This window comes from Schistocerca gregaria, chromosome 7, assembly GCF_023897955.1.
Source record: "Schistocerca gregaria isolate iqSchGreg1 chromosome 7, iqSchGreg1.2, whole genome shotgun sequence".
In the NCBI taxonomy this organism is placed as follows: Eukaryota; Metazoa; Arthropoda; class Insecta; order Orthoptera; family Acrididae; genus Schistocerca; species Schistocerca gregaria.
In genome coordinates, this window is record NC_064926.1 from 263,087,622 (window position 1) to 263,109,236 (window position 21,615).

Below are 21,615 nucleotides of genomic sequence, written 5' to 3' on the forward strand. Positions count from 1 at the left end.
TTCAGACAGAAGACAATTTGAAAAGGAAGGGCATCAAATGGTTGTGCAAGCACTCAAACAATGACTTTTGTGCCTCACTGTGTTTTAAGCACCACCATACCGAAATGTATTAGACTTTAACCACAGAAAATATGCTCACTTTCAGATACCTGGTTTTCAACATTCCTGTACTGTTTTTCACTGACACCCACATTTATATCTACACTCTGTGACCCAATGTGAAGTGCACAGCAGACGTTACATCCCACTGTACCAGTTACTAGAGCTTTTTCCAATGTCATTCACATATGGAGTGCAGGAAGAATGACTGTTTAAATGTCTTTGTACATGCTGTAATTAATCTCATCTTGTCTTCACGATCCCTATGATAGCAACTGGTATGTAGTGGGTTGTAGTATAGACCTAGAATCTTAATTTAAAGCCAGTTCTTGAAACATTGTTAGTAAATTTTCTCAAGATACATTTGAACTATCTCCAAGAGCCTGCCTCTTCAGTTCTTTTAACATCTCCAAGACTCTCTCCCGCAAGTCAAACAAACTTGTGACCATTTGTGCTGTCCTCCTCTGTATACATTCAGTCTCACCAGTTAGTACTATTTGGTATAGAATGATGTGAATGCAGACAAAACAATAATTTCACCACTCAAAGGAAGGAGCACATAAAACATTCTCATGTGTTTTTCCTGAAGATATAACCTATTTATATTTTATACATTAAAATAAACTCAATGCTGTAACATACGTAGGTTTCACTTTTAGAGAGTGCAACAACTGTTTCGTATCATATTTCTGTATTTTGCAACCTAATTAAAAACCAACCCTCAATCATGTTAGTTCACAGTCATATGTGTAAATGGCAGTGCCAATAATGTTCAGTCTCTTAAGGACTGTTTTAGTGTTCCCAAATAAAATGCCAATTCAAAGTCTTCAGTGAGTCATCAAAAGGAGTTAGGCAACTGTTTCAATAGCGTAAAGATGTCATGGTGAAAGTAAATGATGGTGATGTATGGGATCTTTGTTTCAATGTAATCAAAATATTTTCTGAAAACATTGCTCCAAAGAACTATAAGGATCACTAAAATTTCATTATGAACAACTCAAAAGATAAACTGGCTCTGATACCATGCGACAGTAAATATAAAAAGTTTATGATGTGTCTGTATAGGATATTCAGAACAAAATCAAAGTATTCTAGTGATTGGATGTCTTTGGTGATTGGATGTCTGTCTACACTAAATAATACAGAGACTAATAAAGGCTCATTATATCCATTGGGATGAAAGCCTTTCTTGTGTGTGTGTGTGTGTGTGTGTGTGTGTGTGTGTGTGTGTGTGTGTGCGTGTGTGCGTGTGTGTGTGTGTGTGCACAGTTTTTTTAACCTTTTGTTGACAGGGAACCAGTAACTTCATTAAATTTCTTAAAGCGTTTATTAATGATTCTATCAACAGTTGTAGTATATATATTAAGCAGCTCATTTCAAACTTAACAAGTTCATTTTCAAGTCTGGCCTACTTAGGCTGCACTGACAGTGCCTGATCTTAATAATAAACACCAAAGGGCAACACATGTTTTATAAATGTTTGCAGAATGAATGTCACAATCGAGACAATCGAGCCAAAATCAAACACTATTGATGCTGACTTTGTAAGAGGTACATGTGGATTGTGGCATTCATTCTGCAAACATTTATAAAACATGTGTTGCCACTTTTCAGACACTGTCAGTGCAACCTCAGTAAGCCAAGCTTCAAAATGAACCTTACAGTTTGAAACTAGTTTCCTAATATAAATACTGCAACTGTTGACAGACTCGTTAATAAATGCTTGAAGTATCTGTATTTGATGCTGAGAGATTTCTTGTGTGAATAATGCAATATCTGCAAGATGGAGCCCATAGAAAAGGATAGTGTTTCACTCTCATCCAAAATGGAAAAGGCGAACAGTTCATTCTGTAAAGAACATAAAAAGAAAGAGATAAAAGGAGCCCTATATGTTAACTGCAACCACTGGTTCCACAAAAAATGTGCAAAAATAAACTTAAAATAGGGCACTGGTGATTTTTTATGGGCTTGTCCAAACTTGAAAAAGCAGTGAATACAAAAAGTGAAATTATCAAGATACTGCTAAGTGAGGTCAAGGTATGGAAAAACGAAATCTCTATTTTAAAGTAAGGAAATGACAAATTGTTACAAGAAAAAGTTCCGTGTGTCCAAAAGCTGTAGAACAGAAACAATACAACATTGCATTATAGCTCCATGTAAAGAAAATAATCCAGTGAGTGTGAAAGCCTGGTAACAGAAACAAAACAATACCATGAGAACTTGCATGCATGTATTAGCAGTACTAATGATCAAAACTTTAGGTCTAATATACTAGATGTGCCCAATGAATCAGTGACACACATTAATAAGCCAAAATTCAGTATATAAATATAAGGGGAAGAAAGTAACACACACTAAGAAGAAAGGTAGTCACTAAAGTGTACAAAGAAATGAAAAAGAATTTCCATTGATAGGTGATTCGTTAACTGAAAAATGTCATCATCCCAGGATGCAAAATAGATGTGCAACCTGAAATTAAAGTATAACAGCTTAACAAGCATTATAAAAATGTGGAAACTCAAAACAGAATACTGCAGAAAATTAACTTGAGCATAAATAGTGGTGTACACTATTACATTTTGGGACAAATTTGATAAAAAGTAACAATGAAGAAGAAATCACCAATGAGACAAGAAACTTGATTCGCTCAGTGAGAAGTGTCCATGCAGATTCCTGGCTCACAACCAGTGGAATAATTAAAATAAGATCCGTAAGTGATAAATATACCTGCAAAATAAACTGTGTCACAAAATAACACTGTGATAGGTTTGGAGGAGTGTTCACAGATCCAAATAAATTCTGAAATGGAAACTGCCTAGGAAAGGACGATCTGCATCTAAATAGAATGGTGTCTCTAACGTTAAGCAGGATGTTTACAGATGTTTGCAAAATAATAAAAAAAAGAAACTAAAATGGCCTGATGAGAGTGAAAAACTGGATAAACCAGCAAAAAAAAATCCAAAAATAAGTATCATCCAAAAAAAATGATGAAGAATAGAATATAGAACTAAAAATTGATTTTTAAGCATCAAAGAATTGAAAAATAAGGAACTGGTATTGAATGGCTTTTCATCAGAGAATAAATTTGACCTCTCAAGTTTAACTGAACACTGGCCACCGAAGACGAACTTCCAGTTTGTAACAATATTATGAGAAGGAAAATTGCCACTCACCATGTAGTGGAGATGCTGAGCAGTAGATAGGCACAACAAAAGGCTCAATATCTTTGCTACATGGTGAGTGGCAACTTTCCTTCTCATAATATTGTTACATTCCATCCTGGATCTTCCAGTTTGTAAGTTAGAAAACTGTATAAATCCATTAAATTTCCGGCATGCAGCCACGAAAAAAAAAAAAAAAAATATTTGCGTGGCTGCATGCCTGAAATTTAATGGATTATTCATTATGCCGTGAGAAGTTGAAAATGCACATAGAAAACTGCAGTTTCTTAAACAGTTATTGCAGAAGAATTCTGCTATATTAGCAGACCAGTTGATGGTTAAGTTATATATAGATTATTGTTATGAGCAGTATGAAGCTCATAGTCGTATCACTTCTCCCAGTGATGTTTATAGTCTATTCTTAGAAAAAAATGGACATCCTTCTATGTGCAGTCACTGCAAACAGATTTACCAACTATGGCATCATAATAGGTTGCGATCTTAATTCTGATTTTGACATGTCAGCTGATAAGTGCAGTGTTAGTGATTTGAAAAACCTATAATGACTGTTATGACTGTTCAATCTACAGTGTGTCAGCTATAGACCCACTAGAGAACTAGCACACTTAGACAATGTATTTGCTAATTACAAGTGTGCCCAAGATCAATGTGATGTAACAATGTTCCCCTTTTCTGACCACAAATTAGTGTCTTTAATATATGTTAATAGGATCAAGCTCGATCAATCTCAGTGGTGCCTTGGGCAGCTAAAAAAAATGGTGATCACTAGGTCAATGAGCAGTGGAAAAATTGGAAAGTTCAGGACATCTCTTGCAGACAGAGATTAAATCTCCCAAAGAAATTATGTTAATCATTGCCTATCAAATAATGAGACAGTTAAGGTGAAGTTTGAATATTTGTTACCTCATTTCTGCAAACATTTAATGATAGTATTCAAATTAGGAGACGTAATGTTCCAGACAGAGTCTGTAAAAAGGTGTCAAGAAAGAAAAATTCTTGGTACACTAAAACACGGAGGCAAAAGATCATGTAATGATGATGTCAAATACACACAATAATACTAAGTCTGAAAATGCAATATTCTTGTATGTACGACAAAGAAACAATTATACAAAAAAAGCTGTTATTGAAGCAAAAAGTCACACAATGAGTAGTACATTGCGAGTTCTAACAATAAATGCAGAGCTGTTTGGAATCTCGAACAGTGTTGCCAAGGAATCACATATGGTCATAATCAATCTCTCTCCACTAGAGTTTATTGATTATTTTATTAATTATGTGAAGAAAGTAAGCAAAAGCATCAGTAAACCCAATAAAAGTCCTTCAGAATTCTTAGAAAAAAACTATAATGAAGCAACCTACAGTAAAATTCTTAAGTCTAGTTCACACGATGACACTAGGTTGCACACAACTGCAGTACCGGCCACTGCGCACATGCATCGCACGTTTGCGCAACTTGTCAGTGAAACTAAACACTTTTGGCGTGTTCCAACTTTGGCGACACTAGCTGCACGAGTTTTGAGGTTTTGTGAGTGTGTAGAGTGAAGACAAACTAAATTATGCAGTGAGGAAAGGAGAATAATGTTCGCCTTTTGGATATCTATGCTTTGCATAAGTGTTTGTGGGATTTCAGTGATCCCGATTCCAAAAATAAGCAATATATTGCGGCTCCTGAGACCTTCATGTGCAATCAGAACACAGAAAGTTTGACAATATCTGAGTGGCAGGGCAAAATTTATTGAATTAGAAGCAGATATACAACTGAATTAATAAAAATACAAGCAAATGTAATTTTAGCTGTGGAAATGCTCTCATCTACAAGACTAAAATCCCATTGTTCGAGTTGGCCTACTTTTTTTAAAGGTATACTGTTGACTCTCGGGAAGACTACACAAATCAAGAAGCTGCATTCTTGATTCAATATTCATCTATTTAAAATGTTGCAGCAATGCTCCCCATTTGCACATTTGAATTTTGAAATATTGCCACTGTACAGATCTATCTTTAAGACAGTAGTTTGCAAACCATTCTCTTCTTAATGTGGCCTGTTCTAATAATTACTGCTGTTAATGTTGATAATTATTGGTGTTAATGTTGATAATTATTGGTGTTAATGTTGATAATTATTGGTGTTAATGTTGATAATTATTGGTGTTAATGTTGATAATTATTGGTGTTAATGAAAAAGTGTCATCACCAACTAAATCCGCATCTTATAGCAAGGCGAGTGTTCTCGATTGTAATGCACGCAATGTGATATGTAATTTCAGTTTTGGTGAAGTACTTCATGCATTACAGTATCTTTATTCCTTATCGCAAAATTAACTCTATTTAGAAGAAACATGAACAGGTTTGGAGACATTCTACGATAATTAAAAGATGTTCTTGTGTCTTCCATTACGAACTATTTCAGCAAGAATGCTGAGTAACCAAGTTGATGTCTTTTTCTTCATCCACTCATGAACCGAAACATGTTTCTTACTTTTTTCTTATGCAGTGATTCCCCGCAACAAGCTTTAACTCCATCACAACTCGTACGACGTGCAGATGCCAAAACTTTCATTTCAGACGGGACTCAGGAAGACACAAAATGAGGAAACTTAAGTATATATTGGTTTCACTGTGTCAACAGTCAAATATGAAACCATTTGCATACAACTCATTCCACGCGACAAGTGTCACAACCCAATGTTGTGTAAACTAGGCTTTACTTTTCTACAGTTTGGCTAGTATTTTATTAAAAACGGTGAGAAACTTCAAGTCATCAGGTAGTGTTGATATTTATGACATGTCTTGCAACTTGCTGAAGAAAATCGTTGACTATTGTTTATCCATTGACTCAATGGATAAATAAATTATACCAGAGGGATACTTTCCACAGGAGCTGAAATTATCTAGTGTGGTTCCTGCATAAAAAATGGATGAGAAAGGCAGCACTGCAAGTTTAAGACCAGTATCAGAAGTTCCAGTCCTGGACAAAATAATTGAATACATTATTTACCATCAACTATGTGCTCATTTTGAAAAAACTCTGAATATTTAATGCAGCGAAATTTGAATTTAGAAAAAAAAACTATCAACAATTGATGCAGCAGATTACAATATAAAATGTTCTTAGAGTATTTGAGTGGAAGGGCTTTGCTCCGACCACTCTGTGACTTGAGCAAAGCCTTTGTGTAGGACACGGCACACTTCTACAGAAACTCCATTTCTATGGCATCACAGATAACAGCCTAAAACTATTAACATTGGCAAGTTGTGTGTATTAGTACAGAAGAGTCTACTGAGAAATAAACTAAGTTAGGAGTTCCACGGCGATCTGTATTGGGGCTATTTTTATTTTTGGTAATGATCAATGACCTACCCTCCTTTATAAGATCCAATATAGTGCTATTTGCACACAACACTAGCTTCCTCATTATAAAAATGATATGAATAAGTTAAAATATTCTGTTGATAATACACTTGCCCAAGCATCATATTGGTTTGGGTCAAATGGGTTTCTCCTGAACAAGAACAAAGCACAAAAAATGGTATTTAGCCTAAAGGACAGAAGCTGTTTTAATGAACCCATTTACATAAAGTTCTTGGAGGGACATATTTAGAAGCAAAATATCCTGGGAGCAACACATAAAATACATTAGTGTTAAACAGTCTAGATTCATTTATTCATTAAGATTTCTTATGAAATGTGAACCAGCAGCCTATGTTAAAACATACTACTTTGAATTTTTTCAGAGTATTTTGTCATATGGACTTATTCACTGTGGAAATTCTAGCCAAGTTCAAAATGAATTACTCCTGTAAAAGAAAAAAAATCAGAGTAATCACATGTTCTCAACATAAAGCAGATTGTAAGGCCTCATTCTCTAAATGGTTGATATAAATCTGTATACATACCAAGTGTTAATCCGCACAAAAAGAGTATGTGTGAAGTGAAACGTAGGGATAATTTTCACACTCACAATGTAGCAAATCCATACGTAAGTCATACCTTAGACTATCAAAGACAATCAATATCTATGAGCTAGTGGGCCATAAACTATTCAGTACACTTGTGCAGATGGTTCAAGTGCTTCCAGAGCATTCATTTAGGAACACATTAAATAAATGACTTGTTGCCAAGCCCTTTAATGAATGAGAGGAGTTTTTTTTTTACTGAAACATGGAATTGTAAGCTAACAACTGACAGGCTGTACTGCTGTCTTTACTACTGTAATGATTATGCTATGTACATAAATTGTCTTTTGTTGTAATGGCCTAATGACAAAAAAATTATCTTATTTAATCTTATATTAATTGCTACATTGATGAAGGATGTCTATCAAATAATGTTCACTTGACAAATTAACTGCCAATGAAAGGTATAATTCACATAGTAGCTTTTCAATGATTTTATGATGACATTTTCAAATTATATCCATAACAGTCTGAAATCAGTGTTTGTGAAAACACTTTTAAAATCAATGCTGAGTGTTAGGATGAAATCACTCCCAAATGAATGACAAAATTTTGTTGACATAATTTCAAAACTTTTATAACACTATTAAAACTACACATAATGCTGCCGTCTTTGTTTCATTACAAAAATACAGGATGAAAATTTGTCCAAGTACCACCCACATTTGTTGTGGCTGAATAGTATGAACTGTGTGTGTACAAAGTAAACACATATTTTTCAACTTTATTGATTTAATACATGTTTATGAATCAGATCACATCTTAGAGACTGATTATCCAACCTTAGTAGACCAAATGTTATTTGTATGTAAACCAGCTCATAGTGTCACCAGTATGTACCTCAAACTCAGGATACATATGAAGCCACTATGAATCCAGAAAAGTACGAAACTTTTCCCGACTTTCTTATAATGTTACACTATGTGAGGGAAAAACACAATCAGAATTACAGCAAATGGATGACATTGTATAAAACACAAAATTTTAAACAGAATTAAACTGAAAATGTTGGGACTTGTAATTGGACACCCTCCTCTAAAATTATCTTTTTTTATATAGAAATAGTCGTTACCAAGTAACTAGTATTAGGTGAACGTTATCTCAGCTGTTTAACTAAATGAATTTCATATGATTTCATGTCCGATGTATTATATTTCAGGCTGAAATGTATAAAAAGAAATTAACGTGTTACAATCGATATGTACATAACAGTTAAAATTACTCTTCTTTTAGAAATATTTGAAACTATGAAGTATCTTAGCAACGGATAGTACTTCGTCAATTATTTAGTCTTCTGGAAACCATAATGTTATATATAAATAATTACAGCCTCAAGAATGTACCCCCAAATGCAAGAACTGCAGCCAATAACAAGAAGAGAAAATAGAAAATGAAGATAAATAGAAAGTTATTCTTTTGTACATCTTATGCCTCTTGAAACTTTCAGAGAAAAGAGAACTTTAATGGCGATGTGTGGAAGGGTAAGATTACAAGTGGGGGCGCATCCTGGATCTGTTGACTGTTCAAAGTTTTGTCTATTGCAGAAGAACAAGAAGAAGAAGAAGAAGAAGAAGAAGAAGAAGAAAAGATTTGTATCATTTGCAGTTTATATATTAATGAAGTCCCAATCACGCGGCGACACAAGAAGACCCGAGGACTGTCCAACAAAGTCGTATCAACGGTACTGAGATACTATCAACAATGATGGACCAGATCAATTGAAAGAGGACTTTACAACTATGACGACAGACATCAATAAGAGGGGGAAAAAAAAAGTACAAACCATTTGTGAAATTAATTTTTTTAGGTGGACTTGTACGATTGCTAGGAAAATGGATAGAGACGAGGATAGCAGTGATGAAGTGAAAGCTGTAGGACCCAACCAGAACATGTTTGAACCAAGTGAAAGTGTAGTCAGCAAAGAAACAATGAACACCGATGTTTTGCAGTTGATTTTAGTAAAATCAGAGGAAATTAAGACAGATAACAATAACAAATTTAGTGCAGTTAATGATAAGTTAACTTAAAGAAAAACAGATAACAATAGCAAATTTCGTGCAGTTAATGATCAGTTAACCAAAAAATTTACTTCACTACAAGGACAATAAAATGAGCTGAAAACTGGAACTAATTTTAAAATGGACAGGTTACAATACCAAACAGAGCAACTTAGTAATCAGGTTTCGGAGCTAAAAAATGGGTTGTCAGATGGATTAAAAAATGCAAACGAAAAAGTTGTCTTACAAAATAAATTTATTGTTCTGGAAACCTAGTTAGTTGCCCAATCTGCAAATCAGGAGAACAATGTTAATGACGTCAAAGTTCAATAGGCCATAGAGGAAAAAATTTTAAATGTTGAAAACAATATGCTAACTAATGTAAATGTTGTAGATCAAAAAATTTTGGTAGTTCAGGAAAACTGCATTCACAACGATCTGTATTCAAATAATGGTAATGCATGGACCAACATTCAAATCAAAAGTTTTCCATCGGACAATTTACATACAGTGAATTTTCTTTTTCTGCACCACTGTAGACAGTTTTGTGTCAGGCATGAGTGACTATCAAAAAATTAAATTTGTTAAAATATGTCTTGAAGGTGAAGCTCTGTCTTGGATAAATCTAAATTTAAGTCAGTGGGTTACATATCAAAGTTTCAAAAAAGTTTTTAAATGAACTTTGATCAGGAGCTGAACAAGGGAGAAGTGAAAGTGAATTTCTTGAAATCAGTTTGGGACCAGATTGATGATAACATAGATAAATGTGTGTTCTGGAATAGGTTAGCTGTGGTTAGTCAAAATTTGTATCCAACTTAGTGGAATGAAGTAACAGAAGATCTAAGTAGGAAATGTAATTGTGACAGTAACATATTTTGTATTCCTTCTGTAATAAGTGATGTTAGTTGGCTCTGACTCTGAGCACTATGGGACTTAACTTCTGAGGTCATCAGTCCCCTAATGTTAGTTGTGCTGTGGAATCCATTCATTGTGTTCAATCTTAGCTGACAACATGAGTAACCAAAGTAATGCTGTGATACCAGTAAAGTTAATAAAACCCTGCAAAAACAGTGTAGATATAACATTTGATGAAACTGTAAGTGATCTTTTACATGAGGTCTCTAATAACAGAGACAATGATTCAGGTTTTGGATGTCTTTACATTAAGATTAAAATTGATCAGTGGGAGGGAACTGTTTGACTGATACAGGTAGCCCAATTTGTGGTATACCTGGCTAATTTAGAGACAAAATCAGTATAGTAAGAATTTTGTGGACATGCCCATTGTAGGTGTAAAGATAAGAGGAGCTACATGCAGGTAAGCAAAGCAAACTGGTAAACTCTCAGGTACTTTCAACATTTAGTATAAAAGACAAAAGCTTTGAACAAAGATGCTTAGTTATCCCTAGTCTGAAAGAAAATATAATTCTCGATATGGATTGGATAGTGTAAGATGAGGCTTGTTTTGGATGGAATGCTAAAGAATTGGTTATTTTTGAACCTAAAAGTAATACTTACATGGAAAGTAATTTCTGTATTTTAAAATGAGAGAAAGTTTGAACTCTTTGTAAAACATTGTGAACCAAGGTGAGTACCAGGTGTTTGATGATGATATGGAGTTTCATGAGACTGAGGATCAGGATTTTGAAATTGTAGTAGATTCTAAAGAAAGAGAAGCTATTACTCTTAGTGACATACAAAAGGAACAACTTAGGAACTTTTAATTGGAATTCAGAAATGTGTTTATTGAAAAACCAGTGAAAGTGAAAGGCTATCAGTGAATAGTTTACCTTAGATATCATCAACCTTTCTTTCTCAAGCCATATAATATACCATTTTCAAAAAGGAAAGATGTAGAGAAAGAAATTCAGAAAATGGAAACATGGGGTGTAATTCAGAGAAGCAGGAGTGCTTACAATAATCCTTTAGTTGTGATAAGTAAGATAATTATAAATATGTATTATTATAATATATATAATGATATAATAGATATTATATATGCTCTACCTCTTGAACACTAAATTCTTCAAGAACTCCTGTTTTCAATGCATACATTGCTTCTGCAGTTTCAACTGTGCTAAAGGCCCAGCAAGCACCGCATGTCTTTTGATTTCTGATTTTCCCAATAACATTTTTCTCACGCCTGGAAAGAGATGAAAAGGTTGTGATGGTATGGAACAGAACAAACAAATGTTGCAATAGTTGAAGAAATAAAAGCATTCTCAGAAATGAATTAAATTTAGTTTATACATGACCTGTACAGAAACAAAGAAGTGAATCAAACAACATATTAATGAGACAATATTACAACCCTAATATAATTTTTCAGCCTTTGAATTTTTGTACAATAATATGGACAAGTCACTTTGTAAAGGTGTGTAGAGCCTGGCACACAGGATGGGAATATTCATATTCAAATATACACACACACACACACACACACACACACACACACACACACACACACAGTAGTTCTTAAGAGAGAACATTTGTTCAGTAATTCAACACCCCCCCCCCCCCCTCCTTACATACGGTGCATAGAAAATACTTGAACATAATTTTATCAAAACCACAACCACATTTGGAAGAAATCATTGATGATGCACAAGCTTGTTTTAGGAGCAACAGATCAACAGTAGATGATAAAATTTTCACTTTACAAATCCTACTTGAGAAGACATTTGAATATACTCAGACTGCACACATGCTTTTGACAGACTTTAAGAAAGCATCTGATAGCAATAACAGTAACTACCTATTGGTGAGTATGAACAATTTCGAATCCCAGGCAAACCAACACTGCAAGTAAAAAAGTGCAATCAAAAGTAAAATTTCAGAGTTAAAAAATAAAATCTTTGTCATCATCACTTTTCAACCTCATTATCAAGTAAATCGTCACAAAAATAAAATTGTCTCAACTTGCAACAAAACTACAGCACAGTTTCAACATACATGTATACGCAGATGACATCATAATCTTAGGAGAAAATGAACACTAAATTAATTTGTTCACCACAATATTGAATACAACAGCTTACTTAGAATGGGATTAAAAATTAGTACCACTAAAACCAAATATTCTGTCTCATGGCAAACTAAAGCAGATCATACCTTAAAAATTGGTGCAGAGGGAATGAAAGAGTGACTCAAGTCACTTTCCTTGGAACCTTGTTATCTACAGACAACAATGTAAAAAAAAAATAAAAAAAAGAAAGAAAAAAAAAGAAATAAATAGCAGAATCTAAAAAGCCAACACATGTTATTTCACATTACTGGACATAATAAAAAGCAAAATTATTTTCAGAAATGGAAAGTTTTGCCACATAAAACTCTTATAATACCTATTCTGGCATACACTTATGAGACATGGACATTAACAAAATCACAAGCAGCAAAATGAGAAGCTTTGAAATGAAAATTTTGTATGTGAACTATACTGAGAACCAGAAATTAAAGCCAGGAGACTTAAATTAAAGCTAGGAGACTTCACTGGATTGGGCGTGCATTTTGAGCTGCAGAAGAAACATAAATCTGTCAAGTATGTACAGAACATCCTCAAGATGAACTGTTGGAAAACAAAGACTGCACTACTTCAAGAACATGAGAGAAGATATGGAAATCAGATGTGCTGAACTGCAAATTAAATATCAAGATAAAATTACCTAGCAAAGCATTCCGACATCAGCATGAAGAGCTTTCATACTTCGTGCAGTTTAATAATATTAACCTAACCATACTCGTAAAAACTTTGTGAAAGAATATTGACCATGTTACAGCTCCTCACTATATGATAATTTTGCTTTTAACCTTTGTTCTTTTATTTCCAAAGCCCACCCACACTGTCTTATTTTCACAACAAACTTCCTGCTATTTGCTATCACACACGTCTTTTGCTGTAGATTTCCTTCTTTGTGTCCTTTAATATTAAAATACTGACTCTGTTGCTGACAAGTGGTATGGTACATAATTCACAAAAATAAAGAACAGAGAGCATGATTCAGAGTCATGAGATACTCAAAAACTAAACTGCCTGTATCCTGCAAAGTGATTTCTATTTTGAAGATCTATTACCTCCTATCACCAGCCGGAAAAATGAAACAAGGCATCTAGAAGCAATTCCAATTAGAACCTATCTGTATAATTTCCTAAACAAAAACTATGATTGTTGAGATCAAAAGCTTCAGATAAGTCTAGAACAGCCCACAGTTTAATTAATATCTTTCTAGTTGATTAAAGACTTGCTTCATGAAATCACAGATGTTTGTTTCAGTAGACTATATTTAACAAACAAACAAACAAACACACACACACACACACACACACACACACACACACACACACACACACACACACCTGACTGGTATATCTCCAGTCACTCCAACATCTGTATTCTAGCTGAGAGCAGCTAGTGTGTGGAGGTGGGGGGGGGGGGGGGGGGGGGTGGTGGGGGGGGGGGGGGGGGTTGTTCTCCTTTCTCAATAAGGTTTTGGCCTAAAGCTCAATGTGTAGCAATTCTTTTATTGTGGCTCTCTGCAAATCAATTTCATCCCTATGCACTTTTGGAAGCAACTTTGTGGTTTAGTTGAACCAGTTATCCTCTAACTTCAGTTACAAACAACAATACAAATCCTAGCCAGTAATGTGGAGCATGAACAATGTGGACAATGGAACACCTGGAATGGGACATGAATCAGTGGTGTCTGGGTCTCTTTAATCGACACGTAATGAACATAACAGAAGTTTTTGGTGGTTTTCAAGAACCAATGCTTGCCTCGGGTATGCCAAGCCATAGGTTCCGCAGGGATAGGCATCAGTTCTGAGCTGGTGTCACATGAGGACGATAGACACATCTCATCACTTTTGAGGGCAATTTGAGGATTGCAAGACCATAAAGCACAAGGACACTGTGCCCAACTAATTAACACCTCATAGAGAAGGAAGGTATCAACTGAATGGAATTGCCTGTGTAGTGTCTGCTGCTATGAACCCTACTGAGCATGCTTGGGACCAACTGAACCCATGTTCAGTTGGTCCCAAGCATGCTCAGTAGGGCTTAATCACAGGAACTGTTCCCACACACCTGATGCCCTCAGGAGGGCTGCAATCTAAGGATCTGACAGGTAAGAATACTGATGTGTGTGTATCACCTTGTGAACTGCATGCCAAAGAGAATACAAACATGCTAAAATGCTCAGATTGGACACAGTATTGAATATTACCCAGCAGCAGATTTTGGTTTCACAAATATGGAAATATTTGCAGTACCAAACACATTGCCTTTATTTTGGCCATTGCTTTATCTTCAGCTTTCGCAGTAAAATTAATATTTTTGAGCTTATTCATTCCTTGCTTCCCTTGAATCTAAGCCCATGCATGGAAAGATATCCCAATGGTGCATTTTTTTTTTAATTAAGTCAATATGAATTCACAGAAACTGGATGGGTAGGTAAGGAGAGGATGACATCTGCAGTAAGCATACCGCGATGGTCTTAATTTCCTCACTGTCATGGAGGCATGTTATCTGTATTTCAGGTACTTCTACAACAAGAAACGTCAACAACCATGTCACACCTCTAAGCTGATCTGTAGATGGGCACGACAGTTGCAAAAATCTTTACCTCTTCTGCAAATTACACATAAAATGTTTTGATTTTTTACTTTTTCCAACTTATGTCCAAATTTTCATTTCTCGCTATAAACTTGTTTTTTGTTATCCATCTTTCCTCCTAGGTCAGGATAAGGAACTGCGTAACTAGCTTGCAATATTTTGCCAAAAACATAATAATAAACTCATACAACACAGTTTGGAGATATATCCTAATTGTCTTTTTATGTTCCAATAATGTTGTTACAGAGCAAAACTTCTGAACTGCATTCTTGTGTTGATCTTTACAATATATAAAACGGTATCAAAAATTCCCTGAACAGTCCTGAGCAAAGTTTGCATTTTTCTCTCAAGAGATGTTTTGTGCTATTTTGGTCTCCTCATTTTTTGCAAAGGCAGGTGTAACTGAATTATGCACAACACTGAAATTTTGTTTCCTGCTTGGGAGGAACAATGCATCAACTGCTGTGATGTTGACAACAGTTTACAAAGACAACAATAAAGGAAAAACTCCAGGGTACAAGAAGTTTTCTTGTTTTAAAAAAGGTGATATATATCAAAAGAAAATCTCCAAACTACTGATTTTTTTCCTTGCAAAAATCATTACTAGTATTAGTCATGGTGCTATGGTCATGACCACGAAACCAAACAATCCGAAGGAAGATATTGTCATCTAGCATAAAAACAGCTCTTCAAATGAACTCAAACATCCAGATGTTGCTAATTTGTTTAGTGCAGGGTTAATGCAGGCAGATTTCCTTCCACCAAAGTCATATTGTTGCTCAAGCTTTGTACGGGAGGTTCTAAGGATATTGTGTAATGGTCTGTATTACAAAAAAGGCGTGACTTGTGGCTGTTTTCCCACCAAGACATTGCTCCTGCATGTAAAAGGGAAGTTCGGAAAGTAATCTCCATTTGGCTGTAAATAAGAAACTTGCAAAAAAAAAAAAAAAAAAAAAATCAATAAATAAATAAAAATAAAAAAAATAAAAAATTATTAGATACATCTTCAACTTAGACTTTTTGCTATTTCTGAACAATCATTATGTGTCATTTCATTTTACTAATTTACAAATTCTGTGGCCCTAGGCCACCATAAAAGAAAATACAAGGACTGCTGAAGAAAAAACCTACAGAAAACTACAAAACAAATTAACACAAGAAAATGCCATTATCACAAAATCTGACAAGGTTAATTCGATTGTGGTCTTAAACAAACAGGAATACATTGACAAAACATTAGAATTCATCCAAAGCAACAAGGTCACAGAATTAAGAAGTGATCCAACAAACCAATACCAAAGTAAATTACAGAAAACCCTGAGAAACATAGAAACAATTTTCACAGAAACACAGATTAAAATAATAATACAGAAAAATCCCAAGGCCCCCACCCTAAAATCATTGCCTAAAGTTACAAACCTGAAATACCTAAATGTCCATTGATAAACTTTACCAAAGCACCAACATACTACTTAGCCAAACATATACACACACTACTACAGACAATATACAAATACACTGAAAACAGAAGCCTAAAGAACTCAAGTGACTTAATACAAAAAATAAGAAATGAAAGCATACCAAACACAGCAACATTAATTTCATTTGATATAATTTCCATGTACACACACATCCCAACAGAAGTAACCATTAATGTCATAGAAAGAAACCTCCAACTACAAGGAAACATACCCACAACAAACATACAAGGAATATCGACCACACTCAGGCTTGTCACAGAGCACAACTACTTCACACTCAAAAACAAATTTTACTCTCAACAAGATGGACTATCCATGGGATCCTCAATCTGTGGACTCCTAGCTGACACTTTCTTCAATCAGATAGAAAAACAAATCTTTGACAAAATAGTAATACCAAAACAGTACAAAATAATATACTGGTACAGGTGCATAGATGACAATTTGCTTAACAGGTGAACCACAGCCTCGCATAAAAGAACTTCATGACAACATAAATTCCATCCACCCACAAATAAAGTTCGCCACTGGATCACAAACAGATGGAAAACTTAATTTCTTAGATCTCGCCTTACATAAGAGACAAAACATACATGAATTTAGAATCTACAGGAAACTAACAATCACCAGCACCATTACTCTTAACCAATCCTATCACCCCGTAACTCACAAAGAAGCCAGCTTCACACATTTACAACACAGATTGAACAAAACACCCATGAACAAAAATGATTACACACAAGAACTGAACACAATAAAACAAATTGCACAGGAGAATGCATATGATGCAAAGAGAGTAGATAAAATAAAACACACACACACACACACACACACACACACACACACACACACACACACACACAAATGCCAAACACACTTCAAACTTGCGCTTCTCACCCAGACAAACACGCCACGAAACAAATAAATACTACACAGCAACAACAAGACTTAATGGCGGCAAAAACTCTCCCCATGTTTTCAAAATTCACAGAAAGTGCATTGTCAAATGACCACAGGTCACAAAAATCAATGTCTTCACCTCGTCAAAACATATGAGAAAACACTACGACATCAAAGCCGTAAGTTACACAAAAAAACCATAATAAATGCTCATTTCTGTTTGTAAATGCATAACGAACAGGAAAATAGACATTATGTTTTGCTGTGTGCAGATGACAAGTTTTAGATTGTTTGGCAGACTAGCTAACAACATAAATACCCAATAGCTTCATGTAAGGAATGTAAACTAATACATACATCCACTCTTTTGCCAATTAAGATCTAACTAGAACTTTAGGCACAATGTAATACCTCAACTGTGAACTGTAAACAAATGATGTATAGTATTTTACAACAATTATTCATTCACAATCATAAATATTTAATACCAAAAGTTTCTCTAAATGTTAATGTATAACAATAATTTTACAGCAAGAAAATAAAATAACCCACTGAAGATAGCACAAAAAGTGCTGAAACATGTCTGGGTAAAATGAAACTGAAAAGGTGTCTTGCATAAGGTTGAATTCCTCATCCTATTTTCAGAGCAAGCACGGAAATAAGAAGAACTGTAATACCACAAGATGATTATGTGTATAAAAACATCAACAACAATGGAGCCTCCAATGAGACAAATGTATCATGTACAAACGAGAGTAGCTACTCATCTTTCAAAAAACTTACTTTTGTTCTATCCCTAGTAGTATCACATTCCACTTTTAAAACTATATTTAATAGTATTTATTATGATTTTTAAATGTTTAAGTAATATGTTTCATAGTACTTTAATTGTGAAGTCATTAACACAATAGTCTACCTAAACCAGACTTCATCAAATACTCATTACTGATGCCTCCCTCAGAGATAGTTCTGAAACTGGGGATGAGCCACACTCATATCAACTGTGAGCAGCATTTGGAGCTACGGTTATTTCTACGCACTTAGGCAATAATTTTAAATTAAAAACAAATTCAAACTCTAAATTCCAATGGCATTTTTGTGAGTGTTTTAAGCATATACATAATGGAAATTAATGAATAATATGAAAAAAATATTGAAGGTTTAAGAATTCACACTAATTTTCTACTTACAGTAAGATGATATGAAAGCATATTTGTGTTGTGACCTATATGATGCAACCCAACATGATCCTGTTACGCAACTTAACAATGCTACTATGAGAGAAGGGACTTCATTGGCAGATCTAAATGAACTCTTTGCACTGCTATATTACTGAAATCACTTTCAATAATGGCTGTCAACCTCTCCTGAAAACACGGAACAAAGTTTAATTGTCGCATCTTTTACACAACTGATCACAGCCATGCAACAATCCAAATGCATATTGATGAATTCCACTGACTATTGGCTTGGAACCATAAAAAGCTAACAATCTCCATTTAACCTCCATCTGGTCCTTTTCAACACCCCCCGAAGTCTCAGCAATGAGAAAGCCATTAGATAACTGTTCAAAGCTAAGACTGTCAGATGGACACTCCAAAAACAAAAAAACTTAAGTTTCCCCTGAAAAAAGTCCCACTTCAATAAATCTCATCAAATCTACTTCTTTCAGCAATTCCTTCTCCAACTAACTGTTAGCTCTCTTAACTATGACAAAGCTCCACCAAACTATATAAGTTATAATACATTCCTGTACAATTGACTTTGAAGTTCACGACTGCTGTTCTGCTATTACTGCAGCAAAAGCTACAAAGGTAAAATCATGTGCACCTCCACATGACAACCAACTTGTCTACATTCTGTTGGGTATACCTTCTTTCCTCTTTGAAGATCAGAGAGAAAATGGCAAATTCCATCGGTTCAGAGAAACTCCCAAAACGGATTAACCATTTCAGGATTTTGATAAATCAGGCACCGTTGCTGCAGAATGCTTGAGTTTATCACCATGGGCACTCTTATTGGTTGAAAAATTCAGTCTTTCCTGGACGAGTGATTATATCAATATTTATGTAAACATTTTTGTGTTTTTGAGGTATCAATAAATACATTCATACATACATATGTCATCATTGTTCATAGCAGCCCTCACCCTCAAGTTAAAAAAAAAAAAAGTCAGATTCAAGAAGTCACAGAATTTGCGAATCCTTTTTGATGTTTCAACTAAATATAGCTTATCTGTACATATACAGTAAAAAAGAAATGTTATTTTACCAGTCAACACGTTCTGGTAGAGATACAGGCTTTATTGCTCTCTCCTTACGCTCATGAGAATGATGTGTCCTATTCCTCCAATGATTGCATTTCATCAAGTGACTTTGAAGGCCAACATACAGATGATGATGCAAAAATTCATTAGGTGACATGTCGGAAAATTTTGTTAGTCCATAATGAGCACTGGCTTCTGATTTCCTCTCACTGTTCAACTTCTGAATCGTTTCCAAGGATTCCTGAAACAAAAGTAAATAAAAGACAAATAATTAGTGGTGTTTCACACAATTGTTAAAAAAGTGACAATTAACTGCTTTCTCTGAAACAGATGTCACTGCACATACTGAAGTAAAGAGGGTGGAGAAGTAGTTAGATGTTTCTCCATCAAGTGGTAAACTGTTATGTGGACGGTAAAATAAGTAATGGTGGAGGGAATGTAGAGGTTTGGCTCTCATTTAGAAAAGTAGTTGACTAAGCATTGGACAGATACGTATGTAGTACAACAGTTAATAATGGGAGGGGTCCTCCACGATATAAAGCCACTGTAAAGAAACTGCAAAAGGAAAAGTGACTGTTGTACAATAGGCATAAAACAAAGCATAAAGTTAAATAAAGATAAATACTGAAAAACACTCATTTGGCTGTCAGATTGATTGATTAATTGAGAGGGTCTATGGGACCAAACGGCGAGGTCATCAGTCCTGCGATTCCGAGGTTACTCACAAAAGAAAGAGGGTCTGCTAAAAGTGGACAGGTCCAGTTAAGGGAGTCAAATTATAAAATAATGAAGTTAAAAAACACACGGTAAAAGTCTTGAAAGATGAAAACAAATTTAAAAACTGGAAAAAAAGGGGGATTTGTCATGGGGTCCCAGACTGAGAAGATATGAACAGAGGTCCCAACCACAACCAACCTGCCTCTGCTCCAGAAGTAAAGTAAAACCTTATATCTGGAAATAAAAACCACTTTCATAAAGTAAACTGAGGACCAGTTCAACCATCTGTGCATTGTCTGCTAATATTAAAATTAAGGAATCAGGAAAACTATACTTTGCACAAAGGCCCAAAAGAATAGGACATTCCACCAATGTGGTATACTGACAATGTGGCTCCGCAAACACATTGTGGGGCTGGTTCAAAATGCAGGAGAAAACAATGGGTGAGCTTGGTATCACCAATGCATAGACGGCATAAAATAGTGGACTCCTTTTGAGAGCAGCAGAAGGAAGAGTACCAAACTGCAGTAGACTCCTTGATTGTCCAGAGTTTATTACTATGAACAAGTAGCACACCACATGACATACCACTTTTGGACAAAGAAGAGATCTGACGTAGATCCACAAATCCGCAGCTGAAGTCATGAAAGGGGAAGGGGGGGGGGGGGGGGGAGTATATGCTTCTGGAGCCAATGGTCAACCAGCTCATTCCCTGGGATGCCCATATGACTTGGGACTCAAAGACAACTAAGCAGGTGGCATGGCCAAGGGCAGAGAGGTCATGGATAGCAGAGACCAAAGGGTGACAAGAGTAGCATCAATCGACAGCCTGAAGGCTGCTCATTGAGTCCGAAAAAAATTAAAACAATGAGGAGGGAGGCCTGAGAAACAAATTGGAGGGCTCTGCAGTGAACACACTACATTATCTTGGCAATAATGTTCTAAGCAAGTAGGAGACGTGAAAGCGTATCCCACCTTATCGACTGTCTTAGAAACATCAGTGAAGACGATGGTAGCACCCTGGAACTCTGCAAGAATGGCACATAGAAGGTGCCAGGAAAACGTAGGGGCAACAGAGAGCTCAAGACCCTGGAACAGGTCAGTCTTAATTCGTGGTCTAGGCAACGTCCAACAGGGGTATGGGAGGAAATACATGGGGTGCATTCCATTGAGTGGAGATGGAGATCCCAACAGAGGGAAGTGAGACGCATGCCAACCAGCAATCCAACCCATGGGCAGTTGTCAGGAGGGAAACATCTCTCATTTGCAAAGAGGACAGGGTACACAGTACAGTCAGGGAATTCACAAATGGCAATTGCATAAGAAACCAGGAGTTGGCACCATCGTATTTGTAGAGGGGGAGTCCTCACTTCTGTGAGCAGACTGTCAACAGGACTAGTGCAAA

The 21,615-nt window shown here is 35.5% G+C and overlaps 1 protein-coding gene across 1 annotated transcript in view; it reads right to left on the reverse strand.

The window, feature by feature from the left end:
* Positions 1 to 21,615, reverse strand: part of LOC126282518 (cathepsin O-like) — a 90,261-nt gene that overhangs the window by 42,442 nt on the left and 26,204 nt on the right. Inside the window, exons 2-3 of the mRNA XM_049982180.1 lie at positions 19,499 to 19,734; positions 11,246 to 11,381 (exon numbers count right to left, since the gene is read on the reverse strand). Coding sequence (XP_049838137.1) covers positions 11,246 to 11,381; positions 19,499 to 19,734 — 372 coding nt within the window. The remainder of the gene's footprint in view (positions 1 to 11,245; positions 11,382 to 19,498; positions 19,735 to 21,615) is intronic.